Source organism: Panthera onca, chromosome D1, assembly GCF_046562875.1.
Source record: "Panthera onca isolate mPanOnc1 chromosome D1, mPanOnc1 haplotype 2, whole genome shotgun sequence".
Lineage (NCBI taxonomy): Eukaryota > Metazoa > Chordata > Mammalia > Carnivora > Felidae > Panthera > Panthera onca.
The window spans coordinates 52,048,792-52,074,422 of NC_138348.1; the positions used below are offsets into that span (position 1 = coordinate 52,048,792).

At 42.4% G+C, this 25,631-nt stretch overlaps 3 protein-coding genes across 7 annotated transcripts in view; 1 reads left to right on the forward strand and 2 right to left on the reverse strand.

The window, feature by feature from the left end:
• The window catches only part of FHIP1B (FHF complex subunit HOOK interacting protein 1B), a 33,833-nt gene extending 23,959 nt beyond the window's left edge, over positions 1-9,874 (forward strand). The window contains exons 13-14 of one of the 3 annotated variants that reach the window (XR_009602190.3): positions 6,075-6,324; positions 8,439-9,874. Coding sequence is in view for 1 of the 3 variants with exons in the window: in XM_060605835.3 (XP_060461818.1) it covers positions 6,075-6,151 (77 nt within the window). In the remaining 2 variants the exon portion in view is untranslated. Of the gene's footprint in view, positions 1-6,074; positions 8,406-8,438 lie in introns of those variants that run through there. The other 2 variants (XR_009602189.3, XM_060605835.3) reach the window with 2 other exon arrangements.
• CD1H11orf42 (chromosome D1 C11orf42 homolog) lies at positions 12-4,993 on the reverse strand. The gene is made up of 3 exons (XM_060605838.2): positions 4,844-4,993; positions 506-1,304; positions 12-237 (listed from the first exon to the last, which is right to left on the reverse strand). The coding sequence occupies exons 1-3, from the start codon at positions 4,913-4,915 to the stop codon at positions 107-109; spliced, it is 1,002 nt and encodes a 333-aa protein (XP_060461821.1). The 5' UTR covers positions 4,916-4,993; the 3' UTR covers positions 12-106.
• Positions 9,875-9,997: 123 nt separating the features above from the next.
• On the reverse strand, positions 9,998-13,115 carry OR52W1 (olfactory receptor family 52 subfamily W member 1). 3 transcript variants are annotated; one of them, XM_060605841.3, is made up of 4 exons: positions 12,953-13,115; positions 12,554-12,676; positions 11,807-11,869; positions 9,998-11,691 (listed from the first exon to the last, which is right to left on the reverse strand). In XM_060605841.3, the coding sequence occupies exon 4, from the start codon at positions 11,129-11,131 to the stop codon at positions 10,169-10,171; it is 963 nt and encodes a 320-aa protein (XP_060461824.3). In that variant the 5' UTR covers positions 11,132-11,691; positions 11,807-11,869; positions 12,554-12,676; positions 12,953-13,115; the 3' UTR covers positions 9,998-10,168. The 3 variants fall into 3 exon arrangements, with proteins under 3 accessions (XP_060461824.3, XP_060461823.3, XP_060461825.3); XM_060605840.3 differs by lacking the exon at positions 12,554-12,676; XM_060605842.3 differs by lacking the exons at positions 11,807-11,869; positions 12,554-12,676.
• Positions 13,116-25,631: the final 12,516 nt, after the last annotated feature.

The following is a 25,631-nucleotide window of genomic DNA, read 5'->3' on the forward strand; positions in this document are numbered from 1 at the left end:
CATGGGCCCAGGATGGTTTGGGGGAGCAGCAGCTGATGTTTATTGGGGACCAGTATCCCTATGCCGGATCTTGGGGGCCTTGCCCCCTGAATCTCTCGCCTCAGCTTCATTCGTCGCTGTCGAATTCTGAGGACAGACCCTGCAGCAGGGGCAGGGACATGGAGTGCCGGTCGGGGTCCCCGGGGCCCCCACCCTGGACTCCTGGTGCGGGGCTGCGGGGGCTGAAGAGCCAGTTCTCTGCCAGGGTTGGGGATAGTCACAGCTTGACTCATGCCCTGGTCTTTCTGCCTTCCTGGTCCCTCCCTCTGGCCCTCTGCTGTGCCCACCCCCTCACCAGGACCATGCTTCCATCTCACCACCCCTGGCTCCCTCCATCCCCTTCACCAGGATCTGGTGTGGTATTAGGGGTGCTCCACACATTCCTGGGGCACACATTCCTATATTCCCTATGCCCTCTCCCTTCACCAGATCCCATCCGTCTCAGCTTCATATCCCCTAGCAGTACCTGACAGCATCTGGGGCCCCCTGCGGAAGGGGTTTCGGCCCTTGTAGGAGAATCTGGTGGGTCTGCCCTCTGGCCTTTCCTGAGGAGGTGGTGTAGGTGGGGCTGGGGCAGGTGGGGGCACATCAGTAGCTTCAGCGGTATCGGTAGGGGTTGACATGGGGGCCAGAGGTGGCATGATCCCAAGGTTGGGTCTGACCCAGTTGGCCCCATGGGGCAGTGTATCTTTGGTCAGAGGCTTCTGTGGTCCCAGCACTCCTTTGGGCTGCAGTGAAAACTTGAGGCAGGAGAAGGCAACAGGCAGGGACCGTTGTAACCGGAGCAGCTGGGGCTCTTGGGCTGTAGGCAACAGCCCCAGCTGCAGCCAGGAACAGGAGAAGACCTGGTAGATGACATAGATGCTGTGGGTGCTTCGGAGCCAGGGAAGATTTTGCTGTAGGCTCACCTGAGCTGGTGGCAGCAGCAGGAAGGCCACCTTCTTGCGCAGACCACCCATGTGCAGGCGGATCCTGCAGGGCTGCCCATCCAATATTCGCATTTCTTCATAGGCTATCTCTTCCCGGCCGTTTGGTGAGTATTCCCGAGTGCAGTGGGCAAAGGCACCCTCAGATCCTACCTGCTCCAGGAGGTTTGGTAGTGGCCCTACTGGTTGTAGTGCCCGCCGACCCTGCCGAGTTGGTAAAGCCAGGCGAGTGTGGGCTGGTCGGGACTGCTTCACTAGCACACCCAGTAGGTCATAGCAGGCTGCATCCGACAGGAAAGGTACTGCCACTACGTTGGGCCCAAAGCGCTCCTCGATAACCTGCAGATGGCCAGTTTATAGGTCAGGGACTGAGTTAGGGTCAGGAGTTACCTGGTAGCCTACTCTAGATTGACCCTCCTGCTGTTCCCTGTGCAATTATATCTCTACAATGTGCTCAGACGGGTTCCTGCTTATTTCCTAGTTCTCTCCTGTAGCAAAACCTTGAATATACTATGTGCCAGACCCTGCTGGATATTGGGAATACATAAAAGCATGAAATTTTGACCTTATCCTATTATAGCCTGGTCTGATGGAGGAGACAAATATGTACACAGTAGTCAGCTAAGTAAGATAATAGAGAACACGGGTGTGGAGGAGATGGGTGGTGATTTAACAGCTTTTTTCTTTGATAGAAGAGGATCAGAGAAGGTTTCTAGGTGGTAATATATGAGCTTTGAAGGAATCAGCTAGGTAGGAGGATGGTCAATCCAGGGAGAGGATACAACCAGTTTAAAAACCAGAATTTATTAACTAGGTGGGGCACCTTCAGGAACACGTAATTTCATTGCACTTAAACATAGGGTATGAAGAGGGACAAGCACACAGCAACTAGACTGAAAGATCTTGTTTGTATGCAATGTGACAGGAATTTGGTCCTGAGGGCAATGGAAAACCACTTGAAGGGCTCTGGGCAAGAGGGGAAAGATCAGAAAGGCGCTTTAGAAAGTTAATTTTGAGCAGGAAGACAAAATAAGGGGAGAGAAAGATCAGTTAAGAGTATTGTAATACTGCAAGCAAAACATGGTGAGGCCTTCAACTAAAATAATGGGGGAAGATATTTAGGTTATGGAATTAGTAGAACTTGATCACTTTAAGGAATGTGAGAAAAGGAATCCTGAAGGATTAGTTATTAGATGATTGATTGGGTGGGTGATGTCATTCACCACAAATGGGTACACAGAAATAGGTTGGAATGACCGTTCTTAAACATTTTCTGTCCTAACTGCAGGACAGAGTTCCTTTAGGGATTTGAGGCCTCATCTTTGAAATGCTGGTTCTTCTAGTACGCTTTCAGGGATTCTAGTTCCTCTAGGTTTTGTCCTTCTTGTCTTGGCCTTTTTTGGTTTGGTTAACCCAGTTCTGGAAAGTTTAACTTCATGACCGACTGGAAAATCTTGTACGATCCTTTCTAGTATTTGTACTTAGATGTGATCTCAACTCATCAAAGATACTGCTAGCTCAGACTTCTGGCTCTGTGGTCTGCTAGCCAGTACATAAAATTCCTTGTTTGGATCCCTTTCCTGTTTGAGACCTGTTCTGTTTTCAGAATAGCATTTTTGCTATGTTCTACTGCCCTTCCTCAGCTCCCAATTCCCACATGCCTGTCCCCTGGCCTTGCCCAGTTTGCCAGCCTTCTGGTAGAGTTCATCAATGATCCCTTATGGTCAATCTGTTTTTTGCTACATAGAACTGTTTTTGGAAGTGCTGCCCCATAGCATAAGAGGAGGGAGGGTCGCTAACTGATCTAGTTGTGTCTGCACTATGGACAAGCTGAAGTAGCTTGAAGAGTACTGTCCTTTGTCACCTGGCCAGGGAAATACATGGTGCTTTTTCTTTTTTTTTCCATTTGAAATACTAGTGTTTATCATGGTGCTTTTTCTCAATCTGCATGGAAGAATTTCCCATAATTCCTTTTCTTTGCTTCATTGGGACTGAAATACTTTATTTTTGGTGGGGGCATCAGGCTGGAGAACAGTTCTCTGAGAAGCTCTGAGAAGGGCCAGTTGGGTTACCAGGGGTGAGAGCAGAGCATTGGTGGGTTGGCATTTTTGTTTAGAATGTTCTGCTCCATGACAAAGAAAGCATAGTGACCAAATATAACTTCAGAATCCTACCCTAGCTGCTTCTTTGGTCCCTAGGATCCTATACAAATAAGACAAATAGGAGTGTCTCCAGGAGGTACCTCTTTAGTGGGATTTTGACATTTAAAATACCTATTCTTATGGTCCAAGTTTCTGATCAGGTGAATCCCTGATTTAGCTGGAGGGTTTTTCCCAGAATAGACATGAATTTGCCATGGTGGGGAGGTTTATAGGCTCTTTTTCTTACCCTTGAGGCCCCCAGTGGTTATCCTAAAATAGGGAAAATAGGGCACTCAGTTCTATGCTAGGGGGACTGTTCTTTGTAGAGTCACCATGTGAGACCACTACCTGTTCCCACTGCACCTTTACTTCTGGGTAAAAGTTTTGTGGAACATAGAAGCCTGCAAATTTAGATCTCCCAGGGGCAGCCTGGGAAAGTGAGGTTGGAAAACTTTCTTCCTGGGTATACCTCGGCTGGTATGAATTCTGAATGAGGAGACTTCCAGCCATATGTTGGTTAGCTGTATGTTCTACAAAGTGCGCAATAAACTATCAGTTCTGGAGAGAGGAAACCAGGTTACTCAGAGGTGTCCTGCTCCTTGAATTTGCCACATATCACCAGTGATTTATTGTGTATCTCTACTTTGCCTTTCCTGACAATTTTCCATTTAAATAGGGAATTTTTCTGATGCTCAGAGATGTAGCTGTCTGCTGGTTGATGACTGCATTTACTTTCATCGTAATGAAATGCTTGATCTTGTCCAGGACCAACCTGCTGAAGCTAGGTACTCTGATATTTGTGAGGGCCTTGGCTCTCCTGTTTCTGCTTCCCTGGGAAGCTGACCTTTGTGGTGAGCTCCATTTCTAATGGGAGCTATATCTATTAAGGCTGTTTGAGTCTAGTAGGCACTACTTTAAGATGGTTGTTTTAAACTTGATAGAAGGGCTGCCTTCTATGAGTGCTTTAAATTCACTGTCCTTCAGATTATGTAACCAGAACCTGATCCCTAAATTCTCCAAGTTCAGAAATTGTGGCCATCTAGATTTGGCAGGGGTACTTGCAACTCAGAGCTGACATCTGCCTGCTCCTGAAAATCTCCATATTTGGCTCAAAACCCAAATTTCCCATTTTGTGGATGTTAAGGTGGAGGGGGTATCTGTGAAGAAGTCCAAGCTTTTTTAGAAAGCTTACAAGGCCCTTCATGATCAGCCTCTGTACCTCTTTGACCTCATTTTCACCACTACTCATGTGAACTCTGCTCTACAGACTATTTGCAGTTCACAAATATGCAATTTTTTTAAATCCTCTCCTGGCTTTTGCATATGCTGTACTTTTAATTATACACTGTTCACTCGCTCACCCACCCACCCACCTGCTCACTAACTCATTTAGGTGTTTATTAAACATTCCTCTTTCCTCTATGTGAGAATAATTCCGACTTGCCTAGCTAGAACGTCACTCTCTCCAGGAAGCCTTCCTGACCTCATAACTCCTACCCTGACTTAGCACTTGTCTCTGTTCTCAGAAATTCTTACTGCCTTTGAAGGAACTTCTTGCTGTTTTTTGCAATTGTGATTAAATTGGAGTGTGTACAAAGCACTTAGTACAGTGTCCAGCGTGTAAGTAAGCACTGAGTAAATATTATTATTATCTTCAAGCTACCCACCACTTCCTACGCATAAGTTGCTCAGACCCATCTAGGTCACACTTTGTTCCTTTCTCTTTAGCTCTCTTACTTTATCCTTGATGAGGGTCCAGGTGGCATCGGCTTCATCCAGTGTCAGCAGGTGGGGGGTACCAACCAACATGGTGGGGTATGGGAGAGGTTAGGCAGGGCAGTGGCTGCTGCAGGAACCCCAAGCTGCCCAGAGAGGTGAGGCCCCAGGCCTTAGGCTTTGACCTACTATAGCATGAGATCATAGAGGTCCTACTAGATAATGGGGCTTTGGGTGAGGGGAGGGCAGTCACTTTCCTAGCCTCACTATATGCACAGCATGAGTCCATACCCTTGAGTCACTTATCCATTCTCCTCCTTAGGGTAGGAAAATGCAGGGGTGCTTGAGTGCATTTGTGTGTGTGTGTGTGTGTGTGTGTAGTTCTTGGTCTGAGTTCTTTTTTTTTTTTTTTTTTTTTTTTTTTTAATTTTTTTTCAACGTTTTTTATTTATTTTTGGGACAGAGAGAGAGCATGAACAGGGGAGGGTCAGAGAGAGAGGGAGACACAGAATCGGAAACAGGCTCCAGGCTCCGAGCCATCAACCCAGAGCCTGACGCGGGGCTCGAACTCACGGACCGCGAGATCGTGACCTGGCTGAAGTCGGACGCTCAACCGACTGCGCCACCCAGGCGCCCCTGGTCTGAGTTCTTAAAGGAAGCAGAATCAGGCTTCCCCCTTCAGCAGCCTTATTGAATCAATTTGCTGTGCTGCCTTATTAGCTGCAGGTGACTTCTTCATGAGGTTGGATAGGGGTCCTGAAGGACACACTGGAAGTATAGATCAGGACTTAGACTGAGAACCAAGCAGTAGTTCTTAACCTTGGTCATACTTTGGAATTACCTAGGAGCTTTAAAAACTATAGATGCCTGGATCCTACCCCCTGAGATTCTAATTTAATTGGTCTGGAGTGTGCCTGGGCATCAGGATTTCTAAAAGCTCCTCAGGCAATTCTGATGTACAGCCTGGGTTGAAACCCATTATTAATGAGTGGGTTACAATTGCAATGAATACCAGGTGTATGTGTAGGAGGGTGTCATGCTGAGTGGTGACAATGTGGAGGATAAGAATCTAATTGGGACAACGTTGCCTTAGTAACTGGAGAGGACTTTCAGGAAGCCAGAATTACCCAGGTAAATTTGAGGAAATTTTTCTTCATGCACCACTCCATGTCCTAGGGAGATCTGTGTCTGTTTGGCACTTACCTACTGCAGCCCTAATCTATGTGTGATTTCCCCTTGTGTCTCTGTCCAGAGATCTCAACCTGGTGTTTGCTGGAGAAGAAGAGTGTTTTTTCCTCAGAGAAGAACCACTCTGGAGAGCCTTTCTAGTAGCTACTCTCTGACTCTGCCTCTTATCTGTCTAAAGAGTCTTCTCTTGAGTCCCTTTTGAGAGTCTCCTGCATGCCTAGGAAGACCACTTCTGTTTGGGGAGCATCCTTTCCTATGCTGGCCCAGCATGTAGAGCTGTCCCATAAAGTCGGTCATCGTCTGAGCTGGCTGAGGTATGAATATGAGGCACAGGGCATGGTCCTACATGATGTTACTGGCCTCAGGGTAGGTTAGAGCTAAGGGTATATATGGGTGCTCCGTCTTTAAACAAAAGTTTGGCTGTGGGCATGGGACTGCGCTCCAGGAGAGGAATTAATATCAAATATCCCATGTTAGAAGCTATGCCAAACACGCTGAATCTGTTATGTTGGTTAATCCTTTTAGTAACCTCTTGAAGTAGGTACTATTATTTCCTCATTTTACAAGTGAATTAAAAGGCTCAGAGAGGTTAAGTAAATTAGTGCAAGGGATACACTGAGTTAATGGAGGATCTGGGATTCAAGCCTAAGTCAGCCTGATTCCAGCTTTTAAGTTAAAATTTAAATGGTAGTCCCTTTTTGGTGAAGGGAGAAACTGCTGTGTTCCTTCTGCTCTTGAGTGTGTGGTGGGAGGGCGCCTGCTCCGTGGATGTTCAAAGTGGTGTAATGAAAAGGAAGTGGGCAAGGTGAGAGAAATGCTTCAGAGACCAAACCAGAAACCCCAGGCTCCTTGTCAGGACAAGCACAACCAGATCTCTTCCTCTAGTGCCCTCTTAGCCCTATACCAGGAGGGATTATCTGGTATAGCATAGTTGGCACCTCTGTTCCCTCCAGAAGGGAATCCTGAGTGAGGTAGACAGCAGTGGGGAGAGAGACATACACTAGGACAAGGCACACAGATGTGGGGCAATACAGACAGTGCAGGGAGGCAGAGATGCAGAGGTCCAGAGACGGGAGTTCCTGATAAACACGGGTATCCAGATCCTGATGGGGTTCCAGAATGAGAAGGGGGTGGAGTGTAGGGATAGGGATGATGGGCTGTTGGTGAAATGTGATAAGAATTTCAGATTCTCATCAGGGGGGCTCAGAGGGGAAATTGGGTACAGATGAACTCTCAGCCAGAAGCCCATATCTTCTGTTTTGCTGATGATCATGATTCTTTAGGCTCCCTGCATTCCACACTTTCCTACCCTGACATTAAGTGAGACTGTATTTCCCTTTGGCTCAGAGTCTGAGACTGAAAGTTACTGAAGGAAAATAGATGACAACTGAGTGCTGGATGGAGTTGATGAGCCTCAGGACTGGGCTGTTCGGGCCATAGCCTGCTCATGGGGTTGCCTCCAGTGTGGCACATTTGGGGGTTTCCCTGGACACAGATCATCTGCAACGTATCTGAGTGGCGACTGGACCGGACAGCATGTGAAGAGAGGGGCTGGTTATTTAGGGAACATGAGGTTCTCTGCAAGAGGCTTCAGGGCAGTATAGAATCGTGTTGATAGCGAAGACTTCCAAGGGATAAAGAGCCCTAACTTCTCTCAGGCTATAGGGATAAGTGTACAAGTCTCAAATCCCTTATTTGAAACCTCCAGGGACAGATGTGTTTTGGACTTCAGAATTTTTCAGATTTTAGAAAGGGAATATAGTGCCTTTATTGTATATAAAGGAGTACTCCACTGAGGTTTAGGACAGTGCCCTATAATCAAACACATCAATATTTCTGCAGCTAAATGTATGAATATTCACACCAAGTGAAATACATAAATACTATAAATACCATCGTGATGTTTCAGGTCAGGTTTTTGGCCAAAGTTATGAAAAAAACATTGTTTCTTCAAAGATTTTTATTTTGGAATTGTGGATAAGGGATTATGCGCTTAGAATTACTCTCAGGTTTTGTGAGGAGTAGGGGATTGCTGGTAGTCTTCTGAACACATCACATGGTAGGTATGTGTGTGCTCTCCATCCAGACAAAATACTAATGTCCAAGGGTGTGGATTTTTGGCTTGAAGAAAGTTCTTGCAATGAACAATGCACAACCTTGGACTCAGCTGTGCTGGGGAGCTGTGCACAACCAGAGAATGAAGGTGCCTTAGACAAGAGGTTTCCTGTGGTGGGAAGGTGACAGAATTCATTGCTTGTGAACATTGGCTGCGTAGGATTTCCCTTTTTCATGTACCAGAGGGGAGAGGCAAAAAATGTGTGCGTGTGTGTGTGTGACAAGACTGTCACACGTACATTTCTTTATAATAATGTTGTAATAAATATCTTACTGCATACATCTTTGTTCACATCTCTAATTATTTTGTCAGGATAGATTTATCAAAGAGGAATCCCTAAGAGAAGGATATGGACATCTTAATGACTCAGTTCCGATCAGGATTAGAATTTTGTCATAATTATCCACAAAATCATTGCCTGAGGAATTTTTTCAACTCAGAACTTCATGAAAAAGATTAGTCTTGAGAATGACTGAGGCCACAAAGGAAAACTGTCGATCTTCTCAATGTGACAACACCTCTGAAAATCACGCAGAGCTTCTGGGCTTTCTCTTTAGCTCCTTGTTAGTGAGGACCTGGTGAGACCCCATGTGGCCCTGAGAAGATGTCACCTGCCTTTTCAGATTTGCAGCCGCCTGTTCTGTGTGCTTTCCCGTGGTACTTGGTCCAGCTGTTTGTGCTGAGTGGTTAGCATTGCACTTGGCTTCAGGTCCTCATGGCTGACTCCAATACCTGCAGTTATGATAGTTTTCCCAAAGAGCTTGGGTCTGCCTGTGCAGCCTGCAGCTTTCCATGACCTTCTAAAAGTGAATTCCTGCTTTTTGTCTGAGATTATATTCATTCTGGGCTCCACGCTGGTGTGAAAGATCTTTTGCACAATGTCCCTTCCATTGTAATCTTAGCTGAAGGTCAATCCCCTGTTACACCATGTGTAATATCTCTATTCTCTGGTAGCCACAGCAGTGTGAAATATTCCTATACCAACATCCTGTGCTTCTAGTGATGTTGGCCAGTCCAAATGGGGGTGCTGATATAGATTTTATTTGGGAATTCAACATTCTTGGCTGAGGATGCAGAGAAGAGCAAATTGGTAAGAGACCACAGTGACTAGACCTCAGGCAAGCAGGTAAAGTGGCTACAATGATTTCCTGGGATATCAGAATTTCTTTAAAAAAATTTTTTAAGTGTTTATTTTTGAGAGAGCATGAGTGGGGGGTGGGGTACAGAGAGAGACGGAGGCACAGAACCTGATGTGGGCCTCAAACCCACGAACTGTGGGATCAAGACCTGAGCTGAAGTCTGATGCTTAACCAACTGAGCTACCCAGGTGCCCCTCAAAACTTCTTTAAGTTGGACCTCTGGCTCCTAAGGGAGAGTTCTAGCCATTAATTCTTGAGATATTGACAGGAGAGTGGAGGTAGGGGAAATAGACCCTAACCCATGAGACCAAGGGGATTCTCTGAACTAGGAATGGCCAATTTTGGGACCCCTATCTGGACACATTATCCAGATTCTCAGAATGTGGGGAATAAGCCTGTAACTTCTTCCCTAAGGACAGAATCTGGTTCCAGGAATGAAGAGGGCTTTGAACCCAGAAAACTACCCAAGCACTTTCCTCCAGAGGCAGCTTCACTCTTCCCAGGTCCCCAGGTCTAGAATCAATAGAGGAGCTTTTGTGTGGAGACATGGGCAGACTTAGGTTAAAATAATGGAAGGGGTGGGAAAGGAAGTTTTCTTTAAGTTAAATCTTGTGTACTATGAGCCATGGTAATTCCTGATTTTATTTTCCTGCATGGTAACATGTAGCCCCCTGCCTCCTGCCTCCCAAGCAAGATATGTGGATAGACCAAAGTCTGCAGATGCTAGGGATATGTGTTGTAGAGGCTTCACAGCAAATAATTTATTGAGTGATTATCACAGTCATATGTAGACAGTGGGACAAAGAAGACATAATCCACACCTCCAGGCCCTGGACTCTTCTGAATATTCCTTCACCTCCACCACCAGGCTCCATTGTTTTTTTTTTTTTTTTTTTTTGCCCATTAGAACTGGCTTTTTCTGAATGTGAAGATTTCTAGGAGTCGGTCCCTGATTTGCTTGGTGCGGACCCCATAGATGAGTGGGTTGAGGGCAGGTGGCAGCAGCAAATAGATATTAGAGAGAAGGATGTGTACGGGCTTTGGGACAGTGTGACGACCAAAGCGATGTGTGAGGTAGGAGAAGAGACCAGGTACATAGAAGGCCAGAATGACACATATGTGGGAACTACATGTGCCAAAGGCCTTAGCACGGGCCTCCTGGGTAGGCAGCCGCAGCACAGCATGAGCAATGAGCCCATAAGAGCCAGTGATGCCCAGGATATCTATACCAGACACAGCCAGTGAAAGCGCCAGCCCATACAAATTGTTGGCCCGTGTGTTGCCCACCACCAGTTCTACCACCGCCATGTGTGCACAGTAGGCATGGTCTATGGTCTTGGCCTGGAAGTGCTCAAATTTCGCCACCAGCAGAGGGAAAGGCACAACAATAGCCACAGCTTTCAGTGCCAGTGCCAGGACTACATAGCCTACACGGGCTTTGGTGACTAGGAGAGGGTAGTGCAGTGGACGCCCTACTGCCACGGCACGATCACAGGCCATGGCCAGCAGTACACCAGATTCTACAGCAGTCAGTGCATGAACAAAGAACATCTGGACCAGGCAGGCACTGTATGGCACACGCCGGGGCCCAAGCCACAGCACAGCAAGCAACCCTGGGGCTATAGATGTAGCTAAGCCCAGGTCTGTGGCTGCCAGTGCGGCCAGGAGTAGAAACATGGGCTGCTGCAGTGTGGAATCTATCTGCACCAATGTCAGCAGTGCTCCATTGCCCAGCAGGGCCAACAGATACATGGGCCCTAAGACCAGTGTCAGCCAAGCCTGGGCAGGCCCTAGCCCTGGAATGCCAGTCAGCATGAAGAAGGTTGGGCGTGGGAAGGTGGAGTTGGAATGTGGACCTTCTGCCATCCTGTGGAGGGGGCAAAGCTTTAGGGTTCATGGGGGCATGACCCCTGAAAGGGGAAGGATAAAGGGAGAGATTTTGGGGGGGTATCACAGTGGCAGAGACCCATCCATGGAGTATGTGTAGGGGTAGTGCAGGGTTGGGGGACCACAGGGTTATACCTTTGGTTGGGGGTTTTGACAGATAATCAAGGTCACTACACTAGCTTGGATGGGAGAATCCTTTGTGCCTGAAAGCCCATGAGTGTCATAGGGGGAGACCAGGGGAGACACTGGTCATGAGGAAGGAGGGCCTCACTGCTGCAGTGGCTGGTACAGTTGGAGGTCAGCTGAGAGCTGTGGCTGACATGAAAGATTTTCTTCCTTAGGATCCAAAGTAGAGTCCATCTCAGTCTCTGTATGATGGGGAGAAAGCCAGAGCTGGTTGGGTATCAGGCCCCAGGCTGCACTGTCCTTGACTGTATACGCTTAGGCAGAGTTTCTGGGCCTCAGTTTCCTCAGCTCTACAATGGGGGTGGGCACAGTAGTTGCAGTGTTGTCCATCTTTAACATTCTGGGCATCAGCCCTGGAGAAGAAAGTAAAGAGAAAAGGAGAAATAGGAGGGTGAGGAAGATGGGACTGAGTGGAAATGGAAGCCTGATGTGACCAGAGAAAATCTGGTGGGTTTTGGGGGTGCTTACATTATTTTTAACTTGATACTTAAGTAGTAAACTTGAACACCAGCTGGAGGTTTGAAGTTGGGCCTAGGAAGGAACAGAGAAAGAGAGAAATGGCAGCAAAAAAAAAGGAACTTCTCTGACTCCCTACCTTCCTCATGATCCAGAAGGGGGTCCCGCTAAAGTCTTATTTCTGGGGTGCCAGAGGGAGTAGAGGTGACAGAGGGGGAGGAAATGGCACTCAACCCAGAGTAGCAGCCATACGTGGAAGAAGCATCTCTGACGTTGGAGGAGGCAGGGTGAGTAGAACTGATTCCACGCAGACTCTAGCTTACTGAAGATTAATAAACATGGAATGGATAAATGAATGAGGAGGAAAACACCAGCAGAAGACTTGACTGGAGAAAGAACCTGTGCACTGGGTGTTGGCAGCTTCTCTTCACCTTGACCAGTGCCTATGGGGCCCTTTATGAAGCTGTTCCACTGGCTTCCCTCAGGGCCCTTACCCCTCCCACCTGTGCCACATTAACTCTTCCCTGTGCTGCCTCCTTGCTCTGTGCTGACAGGTAACTTCAGGAAGTAGAGCAAGGAGGCAGAGATGGGGGCAGCAAGGAAAGAAACAGACTCCCTGAAGTCTGGGGAGAAGACCTTGCTATATTCTTGAATAGCATGCGTCCCCCTCTGTTGTAATTACTTCTCTCTCTCTCCCACTAGGCTGAGTTACAGGCAATGCTTCTTATTAGCCAGTATCTCCACTGCTCATCACAGTACCTGGCATGTCGTTGTCCACGAATATATATTTATTGCTTTTATTTGTGTGACAGTACTGCTGGCCCAAACAGCATTTGTTTGCTGACCAACATGGGCTCCTACAGTTTCAGGAGCCTTAGGTATCTATGGAGATGAGAAAGAAAGACATACCATCAACCCCGAGTCCACTGGGTATGACTCTGCTCTAACGAGGCAGAGCCTAAAAATCACCACGTTATACAAAATAATGCAGAAAAAACAGGACTTGCGGGAAAGGTGGCAGTAGGGCACAACATTCCAAAACATCACCAGTGACACATTTAAAAAAAGGATAGGACCCTAATCAAAATGGTGGCACCGTTCTACATATGTTACCTGGTTAGAAAGCACAAAAACACACCAGTAACTATGACACATTACCTTGAAAAAGACAAGGAGTTTTCCTTGTGGAAACATTAGAAGCAGCTTGTGAATAACTGAGAAACGGTAGAAGGGGAGACTACGGGAGTCCCCCTTATCTGTGGTTTCGCTGCTGCAGTTTCAATTGATTGCCCGCTGCCATCAGCTGCGGTCTGGAAGCAGATGATTCTCTGACGAATCGTCAGAAGGTCATCTGTAACCTAACGCCACGTCACAATGCTGCGTCATTCCCCTCACTTTGTGTCCTCACGCATTTTATCCTCTCACGCATCATCACAGGAAGAAGGGTGAGTACAACACAGTAAGATATTTTGAGAGAGACCACATTCACATAACTTTTATTACAGTATTTTGTTATAACTATTAGTTATTATGGCTAGACTCTTGCTATGCCTAATTTATAAATTACACTTTGGCATAGGTAATGCATGTATAGGAAAACACGGTACAAGGCATACCTCGTTTTATTGTGCTCCGCTTGATTGCGCTTCACAGAGCATGGTTTTTACAAATTGAAGGTCTGTGGCAACCCTGCTTCTAGGAAGTCTATCGCCATTTTTCCAACAGCACTTGTTCACTTTGTGTCCTTGTCACGTTTTGGTAAATTTTGCAGCATTTCAAACTTTTTCATTATTTAAAAAACTTTTTTTTAATGTTTATTTTTTATTTTTGAAAGGGGGGGAGGGGAGGGGCAGAGAGAGAGAGAGAGAGAGAGAGAGAGAGAGAGAGAGAGACACACACACAGAGAATCCAAAGCAGGCTCCAGGCTCCTTCGCTGTTAGCACAGAGCCCAAGGTGGGGCTCGAGCCCATGAACTGCAAGATCATGACCTGAGCTGAAGTCAGACACCTAACTGACTGAGCCACCCCGGGCACCCTGCAAACCTTTTCATTATTATTATATTTGTTATGTTGATCTGTGGTCAGTGATTACAACTCAATGAAAGCTCGGATAATGGTTAGCACTTTTTAGCAATAAAGTTTTTAAATTAACGTACTCTGCATTTTTTTTTTTTTAGACCTAATGCTATTGTACACTTACTAGGCTACAATACTGTGTAAACATAACTTTTATATGCACTGGGAAACAAAAATTCATTTGACTCTATTGCTATATTTGCATTAACTGCGGTGGTCTGGAACTAAATCGGCAGTATCTCTGAGGTATGCCTGTGTATGTAGTTTGGTACTATCCATATTTTCAGACATCCACTGGGGTTGTTGGAACGTATAACCTGCACATAGCAGGGGACTACTGAATCCGAAATTGGGTGGAATGTTCTAACACCAGATGTGAATGAGTGTGGTTCATAACCTGAGTGGTGATAGGTGTTTTAGGTGTGTGGATGTTGGATTTTCCTTTGCTGCTTTGTTCAGCAGTTTTGAATGCAGTTTTGTGCATTCACCTAGTTTCTGGCAGAGGGAATCATACAGTAAACAAATATGAAATTCACTCAGTTCCAACTTACTCAGTTGCCTAATGTAGCAATTGGTTGGAACAAATTTGCTCTTCAAAACCAGCTTTATAGCAGATCTGATTGAATCTCTTTTGTGCCTGGCCCGGTACCATATGGTGAGGATACAATGGCAATAACAAGGCACTGCTGCCCTCAAGGAGCTCACTGTCTAGTGGACTCAGTGATGCAAACTGTTGTTGGAGGGCTACTTTAGTCATTGCATTCATTGAGGTTAGTATCAGATATGGTGGGAGCACAGGGAAAGGAGCCTTTCCCTCTTCTCTGAATTATAGTAGTGACTGCAGTTTCCTATGTGCAGGCACTGCTCTAAGTCCTATTCCTACAACATGTATTTGCAATGGGGTACAAAGATTCCTCCATTTTACCGACAAAGAACTAAGGCACAAAGATAAGTAACTTACCCAAGGGCGCACAGTTAGTAAATAGCAGTTAGATACCAACTGGGTCTGACCCTAGCATTCTTGCTCTTAGCCACTGCTTTAAACATTTCTGCTGAGATTTAGCACATGAATAAGAGTTTTCTAGGATATCTGGGGCAAAACGATCTGTTCCTGGGAGGGGAAGTTCAGGTTGTCCTAGGATTTCTGAGGGATTTGAGGAGCACTTGGGAGGTAGGGACAGTGGGTGGAGAGCTGAGAAGGAGACAACTGGGAGAAAAAAAGCCCTTGAATGCCATTATATCCAATGGCCTCAAGAGACTAATGGGACTTTTGGCTGACATATTCTTGTCCTGGACATAACTGTACAAAAGATTGTTCATAAGATAAATCACAGATTCTTTAAGCCCAACAAAATTGAAATCATTAAGTTCCTGCAAATCTGCTATATTCTGTGTTGCCCACTGTCTATTAATCCAGGCTGTATTGGGGGATATCATTGACTTTTTCTGTGGAAAAGTTCCTTTTTTGGTTTCCCAGGCCCCAGTTCAACATTACAGAAGCTCTCTGAACAGATTGGGGGATCACCTAGCTGGTCTTTCCCTCTGACATTGGCCATTGGAGGAGGGTATCTGACAGTATACCTGTGACCTTGTGGGGCTATATGTCAGAGCCTGCTCCCCAGGGGTGGATGCCAGCCCTGTAGAGGGGGTGAAGGTAGAGAGGAGGAGGAGGAGGGCTCATTGGCTAGGAATCAGAGGGCTCTGGGAATTGACCCTGAATTTCTCACTTCTTTGACAAATGCAGCTACTACCACCATCTGCTATAGAATAGTGTTTCCAGAGATCAGCTTGTGTCGTATGAGTCTGCTCCAATTTTCTGCTTACAGTGACCAGTGAACAACAACATATAACAGTAGATTATCCATTTATAAGTAGATTACAGATCAGAAAATCTTGGGTCCTAGTGGTGCCACTCAACACTGAATCCTTTTCTAGAAACCTATTAAGACAAACTCTTAATTGGTCAAGTCTCAATTCCCAAGCGAGTATGAGAGCCTTCTGTGACCAGTAGCGCCCCCAATAGCCCAGGCGTTTCACTTCCCCTCAGTTTCTGGTGGGGTAGAGAGACTCTATAAGCCCAAGGTAAGATCAGGTGGCACTCCATATCCTATGGAGATGTGGATGACATGGAACCACCATACCACTCAGTTTTCTAGGTCTTCCAGCTTCACTTCCCTCCCCGATCTGAGGCTACCCAGTCCTTCCATGAGAACATCTTTAGTATTCCATAAAGCTCTGGGGGTACTGGGAGCCCCCAATACCAAGGATAGTGGATATTCTGGCGCCAGTGTTACAAATTTGTGAGAGGAATTATTCTCCCTATCATAATAGGATCTAGTAGAAGTCAGTTTCTGGTAGGGGTATGGAATAGGTCAGATCTAATTTTTATCAATTCTCCTATAGTATTGTCTGCTGTCCTTATCCATTTTCCCTTCCTCTGCAGTGGGGTCAGTCCTTTGGATTGACTCTTTGACTATAGATAGTACTGACTCTAGTGTTCTCTTGCATACTGAGGTCACAGTTCCTGTCTTTGTCTCCCAGACAACACTGTAAGACAGAAAAATTGGGTTGTGGTGTTGAAACCTCCCTCTTAACTTGTCCAATCATTCTTTCCCTTCAATGTGAGGCACAGAAGAGGCATTTTCTAAGTCTCTCTGATCAATAATTGGCTAAGGAGACCAGTGCTGGGTTGGTCTTCCAAAGACTTTTCTTACAGAAGACGAGTAGTTCTCTCTAAAGGCTCTCTAGCATTTAGAAGGGGATTTCTGAACTATGTTTACTGGGCCCACCTTTTGAGAAATTAATTCCCTGAAGTTCTTTTCTGAGGTAATATGTAGCACCTTTATCTTTTCCACCATTACCTCCCTTCCTGTAAGCTCACATTGCATGGCTGAAACTCTTACAACCAGGAAAGTACTAATGTCATTCACAGAATCCAGCAAACATTATTACGAACTCATTACGTGTCAAACATAGTATTATGAATGGGGAAACAGCCACTGAGGCCCGCTTCCTTAAAGAGCTTGTGTATCTGCCTCCTTTCATCCCCACTGGAGTATGTCCCATTGTACACCCCACAACCTTAGAATATTGCAGCAGCCTCGTAACTTGTTTTTAATATTCTTCATTGTTTTTTTTGTCATGCTTTTACTTGAGAAGTGGTTAATATATATAAAAGTACAAAGAATAACCAATGCACACATTATCAAGACGTTCAAAATTGATAATTAACTACCATTTTGTCCCCCCTGTTTTCAGTTCCTTTTTAATAAAGGTAATAAAATTTACATATAAACCCTCTTTTATCTCCTATAGTGTTTCATTCTCACCTTAGAGACAATTATCATGAATTTTGTGTATCTTTCGAATTCAGTTTTTATAATGCTTTTGCTAGTTGGTGCTTTTAGATGTTTACATAAATTATTTCCTACTGTATACAGGAAATTATGTTTTGAGTTCTGTTTATGCAGGTTTACAGAGCTTTATCATCCCTTTACATGTCTACATGGTTTTATAGCATATGATTATGCCAAAATTTATTTCTTTCTTTACTGGTAGACTTACTGTTTCTGGAGATTTTGCTGTGTATACTGCTATTTAATATTTTTGTACATGCCTTTTTTTCCACATGGATAATAGTTTCTCTTAAACAAACATCTAGAAGTGGAATTTCTGGGTTATTAGATATGCACATTTATATTTTTAGCAGATATTGTTAAATTGTTCTTCAAAATAGTTGTTCCAATTTGTACTCCCAGTAGCAGTTTATGAGAGATCCTGTGTTTCAGCATCCTTGACAGCACTTTATATTATCAGACTCTTATGTTTTCGTCAATCTGATTAAGTAGAAACATGAGCTCATTATTTTAGTTTATATTTTAAATATATTTATTGGTCGTTTATATTTCCTCTTCTGTTAATTGTATGATCATTTCTTTTGCCCATTTTTCTGTTCAGTTGCCTTACCCTCCCCTCTATATTTTTTGTACACCTTTTCTGTATATTCTAGATACTAATCCTTTGTTTATGTTGGAAATACAATCTTCCAGTCTGTTAATGATCTTTTAATTTTGTTTATGGTGTCACTTGCCTTACAGAAAATTTGAATTTTAATAAAAAGCACCTCTAGGCCATGTACTTTTGTGTATTATTGAATAATTCCTTTCCTACCCTGAGATTGTAAAGGTTATACATTTTATGGTGTGTTTAGACATTTTTTTTACATTTAATTCTTTTAATCCATCTGAAATTTATTTTTGTGTGTATGATATGAGACCAGGGTCTAGTTTTATTTCTTTATTTTTCTTAAAAGGAAACTTGGTTGTTCTAGTATTTTTCTACAATAATATACAATTATTACACACTAAGTTCTTATATATAATAGATTTGATCTAGGCTGTGTTCTCTATTACATTAATGTTATATGCTAATTCCTCACCAATATTACTGTAATTATCTTTATATCTGTCAGGCAAATCACTTTCTTATTCTTCTCTGTGTGTGTGTATCCAGAAACATCTTGGCTTTATTTGTGCCTTTATTCTCTTACATGATTATTAGAATCACTTTGTTAACTTCCATGAAAAACCTTGTGGGATCTTAGTTGGGAGTAAATCTAGCTTATAGATTAATTGAGGAGCATTGCTATCGCCTGAATATGGAAGCTTTCCATTCATAACCTGTTATATCTTACTGTTTATTCAAGCCCCCTTTTATTTTATTCAATAAAATTTAATGATTTCTCTGTGATGACAATGTACTTCTTTGGAAAACTTATTCTAGGTCGCTAACAGTTTTAAAAATCAATTTATTGTGGTAAATGCGCCCATATTAAGTATATAATTTGATTTTAGACACAAATGTATATACTCATATAAGCACCATCCCAAACAAGAAATAAAACATTTTTATCATCCCCAAATGTTCCCTTGTTATTCTTTGTGGTTAATTCCCTGTAACCCTAGCCCCAGCCTCAGGCAGCTAATAGTATACTTTCTGTTTTTTTTAATTTACTTTTACTTTTTCTAGAATTTTATATAAATGAGATCATGTACTATTTTGTATATGACTTCTTTCGCTCAACATGTTTTTGAGAGTCATCCATTTTCTTTTTTTTTTTTTTTTTAATTTTTTTTCAACGTTTTTTTATTTATTTTTGGGACAGAGAGAGACAGAGCATGAACGGGGGAGGGGCAGAGAGAGAAGGAGACACAGAATCGGAAAGAGGCTCCAGGCTCCGAGCTGTCAGCCCAGAGCCTGACGCGGGGCTCGAACTCACGGACCGCGAGATCGTGACCTGGCTGAAGTCGGACGCTTAACCGACTGCGCCACCCAGGTGCCCCAAGAGTCATCCATTTTCTTGAAGGTATCATTAGTTCATTCCTTTTTATAGGTGAATAGAATTCCATTGCACAAATATTCCACAATTATTTATCCATTATTCTTTTGGTTGACGTTTGGGTTGTCTTCATTTTTTAACTATTATTAATAAAGCTATAGTGAATAGTGGCATACAAATATTTGTGTAGAAATATTTTTGTTTCTCTTGGGTAAATACCTAGGAATCGTATCAGTGTATCATGTGGTAAGTGTATATTTAACTTTATAAGAAGCTAAGAAATGCTTTTCCAAAGTAGTCATACCATTTTTCATTCCCAACAACACTGTATGACATTTAGAGTTATTTTACAGCCTTGCCGGCACTTACTGTGATCAGGCACTGGACTAAGTGCTTACATGTATCACCTCATTCAATATAATGTCCCTGTGAGGTAAGTGCAACCATTATTTCCATTTTACAAATAAAATAACTTACATGTGGATAGCTGACTTCTGATCACAAAACTTTGAATGAGTCTGGATTTGAATCCAGGTCAGTGTGAGTCCCAAGTGGATCCTTTTCATGACTATATAGTATCAGAGTTACATTGGCTTCATAAAACTAAATCAGGTTGGCTTCCATCTTTTTATCATGGGTAATTTATGCTTAGCCTGCCTTTCGCCTTCCTTCCCTAGACCAATGTACCAATTCAGGATGAAGGACCACCAAACTTGCTTTGTCTAAAATCTGTAGGTGAATAAGATAGCTTTTCTCCTAACCTCTAAATTTTCTTGAATATTCTTGCATCCACTCAAATCAGTGCCTTCTTTCTCTTCATTATAGCTTCTGTACATAATACATTTAGGACTTATCTGCCCCTCCTCTGTGGTTGCATTGTGAATTTTATGTCACACAACTCCTTCTCCAAAAGCCTGCAGCTGTGCCCTTTAGCTTCCCTAAAGACACACTCAATGTTTCATAATTCCCTGGCCAGCATCCCTTCTTCTCTTCCTTCCCTTGTGCACTGAAAGCAATGTAAAACACCCTGTAGAAGTTGCTACACTATAAGTGTGTCACTGACCTGGGCTGAGGATTCATTGCAAATGTCAGTTTTGTCTCAGTTTTCATGTCACTCAAATCTGTCTTCTCAGCAACGTGAACAGTGCCAGTGCCACTTTCTGTATTTTGATAGTCACTTTTGTGTATGTGTTCCCAATCCATCTTTCTCCCTTTTTGTGTGGAGGGAGCAATACCATAGAGTTGTCTGATAGTCTAGGGAGCCTGAGTATGTACTATCTCTTGAGTCTGGTGAATTTATTGTCACACAGTCATCTTCCTTGTTCTGATTGCTTCTTCTGCTTAGTCTGTAATCACTTAGTCTCAGCTTTCTTCTCACTTTGGGGTCTCACCACCACTTCCCTGAAGGTAAGAGCTGCATTTCCCTCATTTTGCAAACTTTGTATTATTTGAATATCAGTGTGCTAATAGCATCCAACAGTCATATTCATACATTCATATTCTTTGACTTTCATTGTTTTGGATTGTTTGACTTTTTCCAAAAAATCTGAAAATATTTAAAAAAAACACCTTTTCATAATTGTCTCTTCCCTAAATCCCCAAATTTCATGGGTGTTTACTGTAAGCAGAATTCTAAAGATTACCAAGAAAAAATTTAATAATCTCTCTTCATCTTGTCCTCTTTCCAACCCTTGCTCTACTATGAAGTAATTTTTCTTAACATCCTGCATTCTTTTACGCTTTTCTCCATGCTCATATGTAGTTATATAAACACTTAGAGTTTTAGTTTTTAATTTTTATAATTTTGGGAGCAAATAGTATATTTTACATAATTTTCTTTTGTTCATTTGACAAATATTTATTGCAGCATTTACTTTTATCAAGTACTACACTTAGGTGCTTAACAGTAATATATTGTATATTTTTCAGGTCAGTGTGTTCTTTTTAAATAGTTGTATATGCACATACAGAAACACACACAACACACATTTTTGATTTTGAGGTAATTATGGTTTCATATGCAGGTATAAAAAACAATGGTGAGAAATTCTGTGTAATATTTATTCAGTTTCTCTTGGTAGTAACAAATTGCAAAACTATAGTGCAATACCACAAAAAGGAAGTTGACATTAATACTGTCAAGATACATAACAATTTCATTACCACTAAGATCCCTTTTCTTGCCCTTTTATGGGCACACCACTTCCTTGCCTCCCTTCTACACCCCTTTCCATAACTTCTAGCAACTGATTACCTCTTCTCCATTTTTATGCTTTGTCATCTGTACAATGTTATATAAATAGAATTATATTCGGGATTGTTTTTTTGACAGCATAATTCACTTGAGATTGTTGTATGAATCAGGTAGTTCATTCCTGTTTATTGCTGAACGATATTTTATGGTATGGATATACCACAGTTTGTTGAACCATTCATTGTTGAAGGACATCTGGGATGTTTCCAGTGTTTGGCTGTTCCTGATAAATTTCTACAAACAATCATGTATGAGTTTTTGTGGGAGCATAAGTTTTCATTTCTCTGGGATAAATGCCCAAGTGTTCAATTGCTGGATCATATGGTAGTTGCGTGTCTAGTTCTATAAGAAACTGCCAAACTGTTTTACAGAGAGAATGTGCCATTTGTATTCCTACCAACAGTATATAAGTGATTCAGTTTCTCTCATTTTTGTCAGCATTTGGTGTTGTCACTATTTTGTATTTTTAGCTGTTGTAAGAGGTGGGTATTGAATATCTTATCATGATCTTAATTTGTATTTCCTTCATGGCTACTGATGTTACACATCTTTTTTGTGCTTATGTGCCATCTGTATATCCTTTTCATTGAAATATCTCTTCCTGTCTTTTGATAATTTTGAATTGGGTTATTTTTGCTGTTGAGTTTTGAGAATTCTTCATATATTCTAGATAGCAGTCTTTTGTTAAACATGTGGTTGGAAATATTTTTCGCTCAGTCTGTAGCTTCTCTTTTCACCTTTTTTCACAGGGTCTTTTGCAGAGCAAATTTTACTCTTGACTTAGTCTAACTTACTTTTCCCCTTTTATGGACTGAACTCAACTCTAAGAACTCTAAGAACTTTATCTCAACTCTAAAAACTCTTTGCCTAGACCTAGATCCCTAATACTTTCTCCCATGTTTTTTCCTTACAGTTCTTATAGTTTTAATGTTTTTTTTTTTTTTTTTAATTTTTTTTTTTCAACGTTTTTTATTTTATTTTTGGGACAGAGAGAGACAGAGCATGAACGGGGGAGGGGCACAGAGAGAGGGAGACACAGAATCGGAAACAGGCTCCAGGCTCCGAGCCATCAGCCCAGAGCCTGACGCGGGGCTCGAACTCACGGACCGCGAGATCGTGACCTGGCTGAAGTCGGACGCTTAACCGACTGCGCCACCCAGGCGCCCCAGTTTTAATGTTTTTTACTGGCCTGTGATCCATTATGAGTTAAATTTTGTATGGGGTGAAATTTAGGTCGAGTTACACTGTGTGTGTGTATGTGTGTGTGTGTGTGTATGGATGTCCAGTTGCTCCAGCATCATTTGTTGAAATGGCAGTTCCACTGAATTGCTTTTACACCTTTGTGAAAACTCAGTTGAGCATATTTGTGCGGGTCTGTTTCTGGATTCACTATTCTGGTCTTTTGATCTTGTCCTCTGTCAATATCACCCTGTTTGATTACTATAGCTGTACAGTAGGTCTTAATAACAGCTAGAGTAATTCTTCCTATTTTATTTCTCCTTTTTGTCAAGACTGTTTTAGCTATTCTAGATTCTATATCTTTCCATGTAAATTTTAGAATAATTTGTCTATGTCTACAAAGAAATCCTGGATGAGATTTTGATAGGAATGTCATTAAATTTATAGACCAATTTGGGGAGAATTGCTATTTTTAGTGTGTCCTGTCTTCCAACCCAGGAACATGGCATGTCTCTCCGTTTATTTAGATCTTCTTTCTTTTAACAAGCATTTGTAATATTCTGCATAATGATCTTATTCATGATATAAATTTACCTAAGTATTTCATTTTCTTTGGGGTGATTGTAAAATTTTTTTGTCAATATCAAATTTATTAGTTTATCTTTTTATTGTCATTCCCATCAGATATTCTTTTTTTAATTTAAATTTTATTATTTTAATTTACATCCAAATTAGTTAGCATATAGTGCAACAATGATTTCAGGAGTAGATTCCTTAATGCCCCTTACCCATTTAGCCCATCCCACTCCCGCAACCCCTCTCATAACCCTTTGTTTGTTCTCCATATTTAAGAGTCTCTTATGTTTTGTCCCCCTCCCTGTTTTTATATTATTTTTGCTTCCCTTCCCTTATGTTCATATGTTCTGTGTCTTAAAGTCCTCATATGAGTGAAGTCATATATTTGTCTTTCTTTGACTGACTGATTTCGCTTAGCCTAATACCCTCTAGTTCCATCTACGTAGTTGCAAGTGGCAAGATTTCATTTTTTTGATTGCTGAGTAATACTCCATTGTGTGTGTGTGTGTGTGTGTGTGTGTGTGTGTGTGTGTGTGTGTATACATCTTCTTCATTCACCCATTGATGGACATTTGGGCTCTTTCCACACTTTGGCTATTGTTGATAGTGCTGCTATAAACATTGGGGTGCATGTGCCCCTTCAAAACAGCACACCTATAACCCTTGGATAAAAGCTAGCAGTGCAATTGCTGGGTCGTAGGGTAGTTCTATTTTTAGTTTTTTGAGGAACCTCCATACTGTTTCCCAGAGTGTGGAGTGATTATAAATTTTATTGTAGTTTTTTAAACCAGTTTTTTTTAAGGTATTGTGGACATATAAAAAGTGGTACATATTTAATGTATGCAATTTGATGATTTTAGGTATAAATACACACCCATGAAACCATCACCACAATCAAGGCCATAGACATATCAATCTCCTCCCGTAGTTTTCTCTTGTACCCTTTATTATTATTATTATTATTTGTGTGTGTGGGTGTGTGTGTGTATAGTAAGAACACTTAACATGAGATCTACACTTTTAGCAAACTTTAAGTACATAAGACAAGATTGTTAGCTCTAGGCACTATGCTGAATGATAAATATATAGAAATTATTTATCTGCATGACTGAAAGTTTTCATCCTTTGACTATCACCTCCTCGTTCCCCCTTACCTCAGCCATTGGCAACCACCATTCCATACTCTGATTCTATGAGTTTTGGGCACCTGGATGGCTTGTCAGTTAAGCATCTTACTTTGGCTATGCTGACAGCTCAGAGCCTGGAGACTGTTTCAGATTCTGTGTCTCCTTCACTCTCTCTGCCCCTCCCTCAATCACGCTCTATGTCTCTCTCAAAAATAAACAAACATTAAAAAGATTTAAAAAAATCTATGCGTTTCACTCTTTTAGATTCCACATATAAGTGAGATCATATCTTGTGTGTCTTTCAGTATCTGTCTTATTGAACATAGCATAATGTTTATTCATGTTATGTTGTTGCAAATGGCAAGGTTTCCTTTCTTAAGGTTCAATAATATTCCATTGTAGGTTATGCCATATTTTCTTTGTCTATATCTCCATTGATGAACATTTAGGTTATTTCCACTCTTGACTATTGTGAATAATGTTGCAATAAGTATGGGAGTATAGCTGTCTTCAGGATCCTGGTTTTATTTTATTTTATTTTTAAATATAATTTATTGTCAAATTGGTTTCCATACATCACACAGTGCTCATCCCAACAAGCGCCCTCCTCAGTGTCCATCACCCACTTTCTCCTCTCCCCCACCCCGCATCAACCTTCAGTTTGTTCTCAGTATCCAAGAGTTTCTTATGGTTTGTCTCCCTCCCTCTCTGTAACTTTTTTTTCCCCTTCCCCTCGGTCTTCGTTAAGCTTCTCAAGATCCACATATGAGTGAAAACATATGTATCTGTCTTTTAAGGGAATTAAAAGCAAAAGTGAACTATTGGGACCGCATCAAGATCCTGGTTTTAATTTCTTTGGATAAGTATCCAGAGGCGGGATTGCTGGATCACATGGTAGTTCTATTTTTTATTTTATGAGGACCCTCTATACAGTTTTCATAATGGTTATACCAATTTACTTTCTTACCAACAGTGTACCATGGTTCTCTTCACTCATTGCCAACGCTTGTTATCGTTTTTAAAATACTATCCATCTTAACAGGTGTAAAGTGATATCTCATTGTGGTTTTGTCTTTTTTTTTTTTAAAGTTTATTTATTTTGGGAGAGGGAGAGAGAGAGAGTGAGCAGGGAAAGGGCAGAGAGAGAGGGAGAGAGAGAATCCCAAGCAGGCTCTGCACTAACAGCTAACAGCTAACAGTGTAGAGCCCCATGTGGAGCTCAATCTCATGAGATAATGACCTAAGCCGAAATCAAGAATTGGATGCTTAACCGGCTGAACCACACAGG

Coding starts and splice junctions, on each gene's coding strand:
- CD1H11orf42 (XM_060605838.2), bottom strand. CDS start 4,915: ATGTTGGTTGGTACCCCCCACCTGCTGACACTGGATGAAGCCGATGCC. Junction 1,305..4,843: donor GGACCCTCATCAAGGATAAA/GTAAGAGAGCTA, acceptor GGCCATCTGCAG/GTTATCGAGGAGCGCTTTGG. Junction 238..505: donor GGGGCCCCAGATGCTGTCAG/GTACTGCTAGGG, acceptor CAACCCTGGCAG/AGAACTGGCTCTTCAGCCCC.
- OR52W1 (XM_060605842.3), bottom strand. CDS start 11,131: ATGGCAGAAGGTCCACATTCCAACTCCACCTTCCCACGCCCAACCTTC.